Source organism: Podarcis muralis, chromosome 15, assembly GCF_964188315.1.
Source record: "Podarcis muralis chromosome 15, rPodMur119.hap1.1, whole genome shotgun sequence".
NCBI lineage: Eukaryota > Metazoa > Chordata > Lepidosauria > Squamata > Lacertidae > Podarcis > Podarcis muralis.
In genome coordinates this window covers 12,475,808-12,489,270 of record NC_135669.1, presented here as the reverse complement: position 1 = coordinate 12,489,270, position 13,463 = coordinate 12,475,808, and the positions used below count along the sequence as shown (strand labels likewise).

The 13,463-nt window shown below is 46.9% G+C and overlaps 1 protein-coding gene across 11 annotated transcripts in view; it reads left to right on the top strand.

Annotated features, from left to right (window-relative positions):
• The window catches only part of ROBO3 (roundabout guidance receptor 3), a 417,871-nt gene that overhangs the window by 357,696 nt on the left and 46,712 nt on the right, over positions 1–13,463 (top strand). For all 11 annotated transcript variants that reach the window (XM_077919499.1, XM_077919498.1, XM_028708796.2 and 8 more), the window contains 2 exons: positions 1,311–1,435; positions 4,132–4,303. In XM_077919499.1, coding sequence (XP_077775625.1) covers positions 1,311–1,435; positions 4,132–4,303 — 297 coding nt within the window. The remainder of the gene's footprint in view (positions 1–1,310; positions 1,436–4,131; positions 4,304–13,463) is intronic.

Genomic DNA, 13,463 nt, shown 5'->3' with positions numbered 1-13,463 from the left:
GGGTTTGCATTTCTCCTTTCTTTATCTCTTCCCTTGTTAAATGCCTCTTCCTGTTCTTGCTTTAAAATCTTCTGGGTTGCCCATACTGTGAAAGCAGGTGCTCCAGATATCTAGAAACATTGGAAGCCACCTAATGCAGAATCAGACAACTGGTCCAACTAGTTCTTTATTGTCTGACTGGCAGCATCTCTGCAGGGTTTCATATATGGGTCTTTTCCAGCCCTACCAGGAGATGGTGGGGCTTGAACCTGGCACCTTCTGCACTCAAAGCGTGTGTGCCGTACCAGCAAGCTCCACCCCTTCCCCAAACGAGCGAGCTATAAATGAGTGGGAGCCAGATAGAAGAGGGTCAGAACCCACACGATCATGCGCGACATGCAACACAATTTTCACAACCCCATTCCACAAGAGGACCAGCAGGTCTTTCAAACCATCTGGTTTAAAAGATGCTAACTCTTATAAAGTTCATTGGCTGCTGCTATAACTATTATTAGTTCAAACCAGTTAAGAGAGAGAAAGTAATGAAGGCACTATATTTGACTGTCCAGACATTCTTTTTCCAGAGGCGAGATTTCACATGACACAAGAGCTTCCCAGTAGGCAGAGTGAATTGGTAGTTATTCCCCTCCCTATTTTATAAGAGGCCGAAAAGATAGCTACAAAATACATCTATTCATAGACTCATATAGTTGTAAGAGAACCTGAATATCATCTAGTCCAACCCCCTACGATGCAGGAATATGCAGCTGCCCCATACAGGGATCGAACTTGCAACCTTAGAGTTATCGGCACCACGCTCTAACCAACCGAGCTATCGGGTGCTGTCAATGTCTTTGGGGCAGAACCTTTATTTTCAAGCACACGCAAATAGCCCAGAGACAGGACAGCAGAGTATAGCGACCAGGAACAAGAATGGAGAATTGATGTCCCTCCAGAATCAGCGGTTCTCAACCTGTAGGTCCCCAGATGTTGTTGGACTACAACTCCCATCATCCCTGAGCTCTGGCCTTGCTAGCTAGGGGTGATGGGAGCTGTAGTTCAACAACATCTGGGGACCCACAGGTTGAGAAAGGCTGCTCCAGATGATGGTGTTGGACTTCAGCACCTGCCCTTGCCAGCAAGGCCAAAGGTCAGAGATGAGGAGAGCTGTGGCTGATCAGGAGGAGCACATCTTCCCAATCCCAGGACTATAGCACTGGGTTTGGATATGAAAAACCTAGGACTGGACGGGTCCAGGGGTGGGTGCAGGTCTTAACTCCCCCAAAGTCTTAAACCTGTTTGTCTTTGTCTTGCCTCTCCTTTTCTCTCAGTTCCACCACAGTTGGTGACCCGTCCTCGAGATCAGATTGTAGCCCAAGGCCGCACCGTGACCTTTCAGTGCGAGACCAAAGGAAACCCACCGCCAGCCGTGTTTTGGCAGAAGGAAGGTAGCCAGGTAGGTGCGGCCTTACCCAATACAGCATGTCCTCTTGCCTTCCTTTTGTGCAAATATGTGCCTGGGTGTGCATGCTGAATCTTTCAGCTTGCTTTTGTTCTGAGATGCAGTTGTCATGTGTGGTCAAATTCCATGCAGGAGTATGATAGGGAGGGTATAATGTTAGGGATGGATGGGGGAGTCTCTGTGTTGGAGAGGTGGTATTATTACAGTGGTACCTCGGGTTACAGATGCTTCAGGTTACAGACTCCGCTAACCCAGAAGTAGTACCTCGGGTTAAGAACTTTGCTTCAGGATGAGAACAGAAATCGTGCTCTGGCGGCGCGGTGGCAGCGGGAGGCCCCTTTAGCTAAAGTAGTACCTCATGTTAAGAACAGTTTCAATTTAAGAATGGACCTCCAGAACAAATTAAGTTCTTAACCCAAGGTACCACTGTATTATTATTATTATTATTATCTTCTTCTTCTTCTTCTTCTTCTTCTTCTTCTTCTTCTTCTTCTTCTTCTTCTTCTTCTTCTTCATTGAATTTATATACCGCCCTATACCAGGAGGTCTCAGTGCAGTTCACAGAAAAGATCAACATAAAAACCAGAATACAGTGGTACCTTGGTTTTCGGACATCTCGGAAGTTGAACATTTCAGCTTTCAAACACTGAAAACCCAAAAGTAACTGCTTCGGTTTTCGAACACCTTTTGGAAACCGAACGTGTCATGCAGCTTCCGTATTGAGTTTTCCGGATGGAAATGCCTGCTTCGGTTTTTGAACATTTTGGAAGTTGAATGGTCTTCCGGAACAGATTACATTCGAAAACCAAGGTTCCACTATGTGTAATGACAATAAAAACAACAACCCGATAACACCCCACCCCAAAAGGAACAATCTGTGCTGCTGCTGTTGCTATGAAAAGTGAGTCCCATCCCTGAAGATCTGTTGGAGAATCTCTCCTCCTCCTGGAGAAATTTGGTGACATGCTCCTCCCAGCTTCTCTGCCATGGAATAGTAAGAATAATTCTGAGGGGCTGTAGCTGTAGCTTTTCTCCTGTTCTGCCCACCAAGGGTACAGGATGCGGTCATGCCTCTGCAGCAGGGATGGGGAACTGAGCCCGATCCTTCCGTGGGCCAACTTTGACTGGTGGAACAGGGGACTGGTGACAAATTGAAGCCGTCTCACCTTTGAAGTACCGGTACATCTGAAATTGGTTTCAGTGAAGGTCATTTGGAAACAAACTTCAAAGCAGTGGCAGCCATGCCTTCACCTGCCTCATCCAAACCTGATGTTACCTGTGATGTGGCGACAGCAGGGAAAGTGGACCTAGTTTGGGGAGAATGGCCTTCCAGGATAAATTAGGCCCACGAGCTAGAAGTTCACTACCCCTGTGCTGGACAGGCTTCATACTTCCTGGATCTATGTTTCATTTTGCTTTCTGTTTTTCTTCTAGAACCTCAACCAACCAGAACCAGGTGCAAAATACATAGTTAGAATTAAAGGGCATATTTAATCTTTGAGCATCTTCACAGGCCCTTCACACAAAAGTCTATTGCTAACTAAATTTCTTTATTCCAGTAGCCTAAATTAGGTAGGGTTGCCATATGGCCGGAGTGTCCCAGACATAGCCGGGAATCGATTGTCTGAACAGGAATAGCTTAAATGTCCAGGAAAATCCAGACGTATGGCAACCCATGTTGGAAGCATAGTTTTTGGTGAATTTCATTAAAAATAGCTCATAAAGGTCTTTTTTTTTTTGAGATTTCACAAAAACAACTCAACAACTTTGCCCTCCCCTTGAAAACAACAACAACTGAGCAACTTTGTGTCCCGATTTCCACTTTTTGAAATATGACAACCCTAAAATAGGTGAGAAATGTCATTTTGATTTCAGTTCCTAGCTGGAACCACAAAACAAACCGCAGTTACCTGATTTCAGACCTCACAGTGAACTGCGGTTAGTTTAAAACCCAAAGCAGATGCTTCTAATCTCTTCCTCTCGCATGTAAAATAGGGGAGGGGGAGGCACATGAGCTCAAGACTTGCCACAGCTCATTCACGCAGCAGGAAACCACAGCTTCCTGTTATGTCTGAACTAGGCTGATGAAGAGAGAAGCTTTCCAAGACGATGGCATTTCACCCATGGCAGGCATAACTTCCTTGGAGTTATGTATTAGGATTTGACATACTAATACATTTCATTACAAATACAAGGTACCTTTTTGGATTTGGATTTGGATTTGATATCCCGCTTTATCACTACCCGAAGGAGTCTCAAAGCGGCTAACATTCTCCTTTCCCTTCCTCCCCCACAACAAACACTCTGTGAGGTGAGTGGGGCTGAGAGACTTCAGAGAAGTGTGACTGGCCCAAGGTCACCCAGCAGCTGCATGTGGAGGAGAGGGGATGCGAACCCGGTTCACCAGATTACGAGTCCACTGCTCTTAACCACTACACCACACTGGCTCTCTTTTTCTTAAGCACCTTTGGAGATTCACCCATTATCTCTTTTTGATCCCATGACAACATCCCACAGAAGGAAGGGGGGGAACTATTGTGTCTCTCAAGAGGGAGACATTCTGGGAAATGGCCAGTGGGGAAGTGGACAGCAACCCAAGGCCATATTGGCAACCAAGGACCGCATTCTTCTTGCATGTTTTCAGGGGATGGGACTTGAAAATGCTCCCCCCCCCATTTTATTTTCTACAGATCCTGCTTTTTCCTAGCCAGCCCCCTCAGGCAATGGGCCGTTTTTCTGTGTCTCCAAGCGGTGAGATGAACATCATGGACGTGCAGACTTCAGATTCGGGCTACTACATGTGTCAAGCCATTAGTGTGGCAGGGAGCATCCTGGCGAAAGCTCTCCTGGAAGTGGAAGATGGTAAGTTATCTGCGAGTGGAAGATAAATTTTTCACGCCTGGGACAGTTTGGAGCGAGAGGCGCTGATGTACACTGACTCCACACAGATTTAACTGGGAAGAAATGCTTCCCTAATCCTGGGAGGGGGTGGCGGCAAGCCAAGTAATGCACAGACATGCTTATCATGTTCCTTCAAATCAAATAGCCGCTTATTAAGGAGGCAGGGAGTAATCCCAAAGTTTCTCAGCCTCTGGGGATGACTCACAGTTTAGCAATTCTTGGATCCAATTTCATTTATTACTTAGCTGGAAGTGAGAGTGGCTCCTGCCTTAAACATGGTAGTACTGTGTGTGTGTGTGTGTGTGTGTGTGTGTGTGTGTGAGAGAGAGAGAGAGAGAGAGAGAGAGAGAGAGAGAGGTTGCAGCCCTGACCCCCCTTACCTGGGAGTAAATTCCTATCAATTTAGTAAAACATTTCCGAGCAAGATACAGTGGTGCCCCGCAAGACGAATGCCTCGCAAGACGAAAAACTCGCTAGACGAAAGGGTTTTCTGTTTTTTGAGTCGTTCCGCAAGACGAATTTTCCTATGGGCTTGCTTCGCAAGACGAAACATCTTGCGAGTTCTTGCGAGTTTGTTTCCTTTTTCTTAAAGCCACTAAGCCGTTAATAGCCGCTAAGCCGCTAATAGCCGCTAATCCGCTAATGGCCGTGCTTCGCAAGACGAAAAAACCGCAAGACGAAGAGACTCGCGGAACAGATTAATTTCGTCTTGCGACGCACCACTGTAGTTAGAATCACGTTGTAGGTGAGAATAGTGAAGGCATAAATCACAAAAAAACAATTTGTTAGAGAGTCACAGTGGCTCAGTTCAAATGATCCTCCAAACCATGGTTCAGAACAGAGGTTTTCAACCTTTTCGAGTCCACGGCTCCCTTGATCAACTACATTCTTTCTGCAGCTCCCCTGTGAGGAAACACACTCTGAGCCTCAGAAGCCCAGTTATGTCACCCCTTGCCTGTAGAGCTGGCATCCCCTCACCCCTTTTGAACACCCTCCCTTGTGGAGTCTTCCCTCAGCCCCCTCTCCCCTATCCTTGGGTGTCTCTGAGTCACCGCCCCCTGCCCCAAAGAGAGGTGCCTCCTCATGCCGCCCCATACGGGCTGGAAAAAGGATGCCCCCCCCCCAGCCTTAGCAGCCTGACAGAGACTGGCCAAAGGTGGACATGAGGCAAACAAGCCTTGGGGCTACAGGTAGGTAGCCATGTTGGTCTGCTGTAGTCGAAACAAAATTAAAAAAATCCTTCCAGTAGCACCTTAGAGACCAACTAAGTTTGTTATTGGTATGAGCTTTTGTGTGCATGCACACTTCTTCAGATACTTCTTCAGCCTTGGGGCAGCAGAGATGTGAGAGGGCATCAGAGGAGGGAGGGAAGGAAAGAGGGACAAAGGCCAGTGTTGCCCAAGGCACCCCTGACTCTCATTCAAGGCACCCCATGTTGAAAACTGCTGGTTTAGAGGATTGGAAGTAAGCCTCTGGCATTAGCTCCTCTCACCACTTTCCTCTGTCTCACAGCTTCCTCTCCATTTAGCGATAAGCATAGTTTGCTGCAAGGTCCAAATTAGCCAAATAGGTTCACACTTGCCCTCAAAACTTGAATCAGATCCCATAGTCTGCTTTCTAAAATGTCTGTTCCGCACCTGTAAGCAATCAATTTTTTAACACAGCAGCACCTGCACTCTGGAACTCCCTCTCATTGACATTAGGCAAGCTCCTTCACTGTACTATTTTTGGTAGCTGCTAAAAACCTTCTTCTTAAGGCAGGCTTACCCTGATATGTAAAACTGGTACATGTTTTAAAGTGTGTGGGGGGGGTTTGTAACGTATATTTTAACTGCTTTTTTGTTTTTATTAAGGTTAACTTGTTTAAAACTCTGACTTTTATAGATAACTTTAATGTATGTTTTTTGTGAAGTACTTAGAGGTTGTTTTTTTACAATTAAGTAATATACAAATTCTGTGAAATAAAATAAAAATGGATGGGCAGGCATAAATCATTACAGTGGTACCTCAGGTTACATACACTTCAGGTTACATACGCTTCAGGTTACAGACTCCGCTAACCCAGAAATAGTACCTCAGGTTAAGAACTTTGCTTCAGGGTGAGAACAGAACAGGCTCCTGCGGTGCGGCGGCAGCAGGAGGCCCCATTAGCTAAAGTGGTGCTTTAGGTTAAGAACAGTTTCAGGTTAAGAACGGACCTCCGGAACGAATTAAGTACTTAACCCGAGGTACCACTGTATTGGCCTATTCAGACATTATCATGACAAGTTTCTGTTCCTGCTGAACAGGAAGTGGGGAAAGCTGTTGTAACAAAGAGGATGGCATGAGCCCCTGGCGTGTTGACATCCATTCTATGGTTTGAACCTGTTACGCCATTATTATTTTTAAAATGTAAGAGGGTACCCTAAGGGTCTCGGGGGGGGGGATTGCTATTCACGTTCTCTTTCATCCATATTTTTGCATATGATTCACAACTATTTTTTACTGTCATCGCCCCATATTTAAATCAACATCTTGCCTTTGTATCTAACCGAAAATAATGAAATGCTGCTACTAACATGACCCGCAGCGTCAAACTGAAAAATAAGTTGATGGAATCTTAAGTAGTTTGTTACATTAGAGCAGTTTCTCCCCTTCTTTTAAATGCATATCTGAGAAAATAATGATGGGGGTGGCAGCTGAGGGAAACGAGAGGATAAGAGGGCAAGACTAAAACAAATTTCAGAGAGGCATATTATGGCCGCTGGGCTGTGGGTTGGGTGTGATGACCTCAAAGATCCCTTCCAGCTCTAAAAGTCTGTGATTCTAAGAAAAGACTTCTTATGTACATGGGCTTTGCAAGACCCCCATCCCCAATAATAACCTCAAGAATCTTTCTCCTGACATTTCACTAAGACCTACAAGGGTGGGGCTTCATAGGATCTGTCCATTTGGGTTACATGTGAGCATTGAAAATATCATCTCAGACAAATCCTAGAATATAAACAACCAGGATAGTATTTTTCTTATTTTTTGCAGGAGGGGGCAACAGGCTCTGCAAACTTAGATCTTGTTGGTTTTTCTTGGGTAATGGAGAACTCACCAAATCCAGCTTTAGCCCTGCATTGATTAAACATAGATTCTGACCTCACCATCTGACATAAAGATTTAGTGTTCTTTTTACTGATGTCCAGACGTTTGGTGCTAGCATGTTTTTGGAAATCTCAGGCTGAGCTACCCCTCAAGATATGGTTCAACAGCATTTGGGATGTAACTATCTCAGAGCGACTAACCTGGCTTAGAAGAGTAGCAAAAGGTATTGTTTAGAGAGATAGCTTTGTTGACGCACCTTTCTTTTATATGTAAGGGAAGAAGATAACAATTCTCTCTCCCCCCCCCCCCATCAGCTCAAATTTGTCTGTGGCGAGGCTATATTAACCATTAATGACTTAAGAACATGCTTGAAATGACACTATGTACCCAATGCAATGTTGTTGTTTTTGCGGAGATTGTATTATATAACTAAGCTTGTACCCAGTTATTAAAAGTTTTATTATTTTGGAAAATTTAATTTTATGGAATAAAAAGAGAGAAAAGAAATGGTACAGTGGTACCTCGGGTTACAGACGCTTCAGGTTACAGACGCTTCAGGTTACAGACTCCGCTAACCCAGAAATCGTACCTCAGGTTAAGAACTTTGCTTTAGAATGAGAACAGAAATTGTGCGGCAGCCGCGGGAGGGCCCATTAGCTAAAGTGGTACTTCAGGTTAAGAACAGTTTCAGGTTAAGAACAGACCTCCAGGACGAATTAAGTTCTTAACCCGAGGTACCACTGTATATCCTAAAGAATGATACCAGTGTGCCATTCATTGTCAGTAGCTCAGTCAGTAGACCATAAGATTCTTAATCTCAGGGTTGTGGGTTTGAACCCTACATTGGGGAGGGGGAATCCTGCACTGCAGGGGGCTGGACTAGATGACGCTTGTGATCCCTTCCAACTCTACAATTCTATGAGTACCAGTTAAGAACATACCTCTGCCCCCCCCCCCAAATACTGATCCATTCAGAGCTTTCTGAAAAGGGAGGAAGTGACCAGTCATTTCTTTAGTTTTGTCGTCCCCTAGTCTCAGGGACTAGGGACACGGGTGGCGCTGTGGGTTAAAGCCTCAGCGCCTAGGGCTTGCCAATCGAAAGTCCAGCGGTTCGAATCCCCACGGCGGGGTGCGCTCCCGTCATTCGGTCCCAGCGCCTGCCAACCTAGCAGTTCGAAAGCACCCCCGGGTGCAAGTAGATAAATAGGGACCGCTTACCAGCGGGAAGGTAAACGGCGTTTCCGTGTGCTGCGCTAGCTCGCCAGATGCAGCTTGTCACGCTGGCCACGTGACCCGGAAGTGTCTGCGGACAGCGCTGGCTCCCAACCTATAGAGTGAGATGAGCGCACAACCCTAGAGTCTGGCAAGACTGGCCCGTACGGGCAGGGGTACCTTTAGTCTCAGTGTTAGTTTGGCCATTACCTGGATGAAGGACCCAATTACCCTCCACACCTTGTTGGACTCCAGCTCCCATCGGCATGCTCATTGGTCAGGGATGATAGAAGTTGTAGTCCAAGTTACGGACACCCACAGGTTGCACACCCTTCAGCTGTTACCTGGAGGAAATTTCACACCAAGTCGCTGAAGAACCTTTCTTGAGCCCTAAAAGTAAAGGTAAAGGGACCCCTGACCATTAGGTCCAGTCGTGGCCGACTCTGGGGTTGCAGCACTCATCTCGCTTTATTGGCCGAGGGAGCTGGTGTACAGCTTCCGGGTCATGTGGCCAGCATGACTAAGTCACTTCTGGCGAACCAGAGCAGTGCACGGAAACGCTGTTTACCTTCCCGCCGGAGCGGTACCTATTTATCTACTTGCACTTTGATGTGCTTTCAAACTGCTAGGTTGGCAGGAGCAGGGACTGAGCAACAGGAGCTCACCCTGTCGTGGGGATTCGAACCGCCAGCCTTCTGATCAGCAAGTCCTAGGCTCTGTGGTTTAACCCACAACGCCACCCGCTTCTTGAACCGTAGCAGTCCCCTTTTTCTTCTTGCTTCTAATATCATTTTGTCTATGTTTCCTTGGCAATATTCAGATGCCTGGAAAGCATAGAAGGGGCTTGGCTTGATCAGAAAACCTTTCACTTTTATTACAATCACTGGAAAGAAATGGAGGGGTGGGGGGAGGTTCCGAGGGAAAGAGAAAGAATAGCTGTGTAGGCAATTTCCTTCATTACCACCACCTAACAATAGGACTTGGGGGGGGGGCTTCTCCCCTGCCCCCCCCTGCGCCTCCCATTCTCCCAAGCAAGCTGTGCTTCATCAAAATCAACAATTATTTAATGAAATGTTGTCAAGTTACGTAGGTAGAAGTGGGAGTAGTAGGAGGGTGGTGGGTGGAATTTCATGGCGTATATTCGTAAATAACAACTTAGCTACGGAAAGAACAGCACAATCAAATTGCTGTCACGCTGGGCATTTTCTGCGCTGAACAGGGTATGCTTTATTAAGAAGCCATCTTCTTACAAATCCAATATGGTGCAGGGCAAGATGTCATAAGAGGCATGTGTTGGTAACCTCAAGGCTTGATTACTGCAATGTGGAGCTACCCTTGGTCCAGGGGCTCCAGTTTTGTGAGGATACACTATCACCAGCACATTAACTCCAGTGCTCAAAAGTCCGCACGTGATGCTCATACATTCCTGGGGAAGGTTCAAGGTTCTTGTGTAAATTTGCAAGGCCCTTAGCAATTTGAGCCTAGGATACCTCAGGGGCTGCCAATCCCCTATATCCCTGCCCAACCACTAAGGTCTCTGCAGATGACCCTGTTAATGGCTCAGATGCACGACTCATATCCACCAGGAGCTGTGTGTTTAGAATTGTGGGCCCAATATCATGTGATTCCTTTGCAGTTGAGATCCGTATGTACATAAAATAAATAAATAAAAATTAAAATCAGAAACAAGTTATTCTGAAAAGATGCATTCTTAATGGCCTGCATTATCCTGACAGAATAGAAAAGTTATTTTGCGGGTGTTACAGAGAGTTGGGGCAGGGCAATGAATCAGTAGCACCATGGACAGCTCCAGTCAGGGCCCAGCCTGCAGCTTTAACATGACAGCAGAGCTCAGATGTTGTTTCAGCAGCAGCCGGCCTCCGACTGAGCCTCAAATAGAAGCCTTCAGCATCCCAGTAGCTAGCTCCATCTTCCATGAGAGGAGCACCTTCATTTAAAGGGACAGAGCCTGCTTTAGAAGTCATTGACTTCTGTAAAACGAGAGAGACCATGGCCTTCTGAGCTGGAGTCCTTAGAGTCAGAGGAGAGCGATGCAGCCTCCTCAGGCCAAAGAAATACTAGCACTACAGGCGCTTCTTCCACAAGTGCTGCTCGTGTAGTAACACTTGCGTTACTGGTCATGGCCCAAGAGGGGTTCTTTCCCCACCCTCTGAATCCCCAAACTCATTCCCTGGAAAGAAGGGAGATCTGACTAGAGAGTCATTCCAAGGGCTGGCCCTGTCTAGAGAGCTCAGAAGCCACCATATCCATTCTTGTGCCAAATAGGCCTTGTTGAACCATCACCTTGTTGAACTGGTGACCTGGAAATGAAAGGCTTTGTACTGCCTTATTCCCCTACCTCTGAGCTTCTCCCCAGGGAACAATCCTCTACTCTTAACAGAGTCCTCCCTTCCACCCTCTCTATTATTATTATTATTATTATTATTATTATTATTATTATTATTAAACAGAAACACCTGATCCATTGGCAGCAGACAATTGGGAGGGATTAATAAGACAAAGGAGGTTGTAACCCTGAAATCCTCATTTAGTCGCAGCGTCGCCAGCTGGGTTTCTACGGCAACAAGAAAAGGCACACACTTTCCAAAACTGCTCCAGCTCACGGGAGACGTGGCTCTGTGTGTGTTTGCATGTGTATGTGTGTTGCGCATTGACACTTCTTCATGTGTGTGTGTGTGTGTGTCCACATCAGGCACGTGATTTTGCCAGGGAGGCATCAGTGAGTGGACAAGTATCTGTTGCCACCTTTCAGCGTCAGCACAGAAGAGCTAAATCACGCCTTATCTTCTCCCACCCTCCCCCCCCCCCTGACACTCAGGGAGGATGGAAAAGGCAGCTGGGACTTGTGTACAATCTCGTGGGTTGCACCCACATGCCATCGAATATGATGTCAAGCCGTTTGTCTGCTGCGTGGGAGATTTGGCGGGGCAGGAGGGGAGGACGTGCCGGCGATCCGTCTCCTTGTATGAACGGTGGGCGCAGGGCCCTCATGCTGGAAGCTTGGCAGGTGCGACAGATGATCCCTGTCTGAAGCCAGCTCCTTTGCCTTGATTGATTTTCTCTCGCCTCCCCCTCCCCCTCCGCCCCCTTGTGTGCGCTTTCACTGCTGATTGTTACTGGGAAATTCAATTGTGTGTGAACTCTCGAGCGCCCTTTGTCCGTTCGCTGCTTCCCAGTCGATAGAGAGTAATTAGGGTTGTAAATAATGGGCAGAGCCTGTGAGCTCGCTGGGCTGCTGGGCAGATGTGAAGCTTGGCCACCTCTGGGGTTTGAGTTTCAGAGGATTAGAAGGGGGCAGATCTCTCATGTATGCAGCATAGAAAATCTAGCACTGATGCCCTCTCCCCTTGAGTCTTGCTGCTAAGGAGGGCAGCAGATCAAGAGCAGCTTTCCCCAGCCTGGGGCTTTCTAAATATTGTGGACTCTTATTCCCATCAGGCCCCAGCCAGCATGGCCAGTGGTCAGGGATGATGGGAATTGCAGTCCAACAACATCTGTAGAGCAGCAAGTTGGGGAAGACAGCACTAGGGTGAAGGATTGCAACCATCGGGAAGTGATGTAAATCGAGGTGGCATTTCAGGCTTACAAATTTAATATTATTGTTATTAAATATTGCATAATGTTAAATACAATTTCTTTACTGTTTGGGAGATAAGGAGGTATGTGCACTTAAAATATGCCCCTTTCTTGAGGAAGGGCTGTAGCTCCACGATAGAGTGTAACCTTTGCATGAAAAGAATCCCGGGTTCAGTCCAAGTATGAGTGGGAGAGACCCCCTTCTGTAGGGTTGCCATATTTCAAAAAGTGAAAATCCAGACACAAAAGTTGTTGCTTTTGTGTGTGTTTTTGCATTGCTTCTTTTTTTGTTGCAAAGTTGTTGCAAAAATCGCCTAAACTGACACTGCCAATATGAGTTGCCATATATCTGGATTTTTCCAGACATTTTAGCGATTTCTGCCCGGACGCTGCTTCCGACTGCAGTATTCCAGGTATGTCCAGGAAATTCTGGACATTTGGCAACCTTACCCTTCTGAAACCCTAGAGAGCGGCTGCCAGCCAGTGTAAACAGTGCTGAGCTAGATGGACCAATGTTCTTGACTTGGAAGAAGGCAGCTGCCTGTGCTCCTCTGTGTTTTCTTTCATGTCAGGGAATGAAAAACTGCACCAAGGAGATTTACTTCTCTCCTGGCTGTTATGTTGACTCAACGCTTCACAACGGTATCCGTTTACCAAGCAAAAGCGTTGGAAGTCCCAGACAGTTCAGAACAGCATCAAAACCTCCCTGTGAAAAGGGGAACCCAAGACAACACAAGGAGTTCAAAGGATGTTAAACCCGACACCACATGAAACTCTCCATGAGTCAGAATCCTAGATGGGGGCGGGGGAGACGGCTTGCCCTGCTCTTCCCCAAAGAGTTCAAAGCCATTTACAAATGGTCCTAGGGTGGCCATTGCTGGTCATCTCGTGAGGTCCACAGCTCACTCGCTCTGCCTTCAATCAGCCTCCACATGCCTGCCTTCCTACTTACAACAGTCCTGGGGGTCACAAACACAGACTGGAGAGCCTCAAGATTGGCAGCAGGGGTGTGTAGAGAGAAAGGGGGTGGGGGAAACCCCTAGAAAGGGGAAACATCATGAAGTCTAAGCCCTTCACGGCCTAGGACCCTCGTACCTACGGGACCACCTCTCCCGGTATGCCCCATGGAGGACCTTAAGGTCCATAAATAGCAACACCCTAGAGGTCCCGGGCCCTAAGGAAGTCAGATTAGCCTCAACCAGAGGCAGGGCCTTTTCAGCACTGGCTCCAGGCTGGTGGA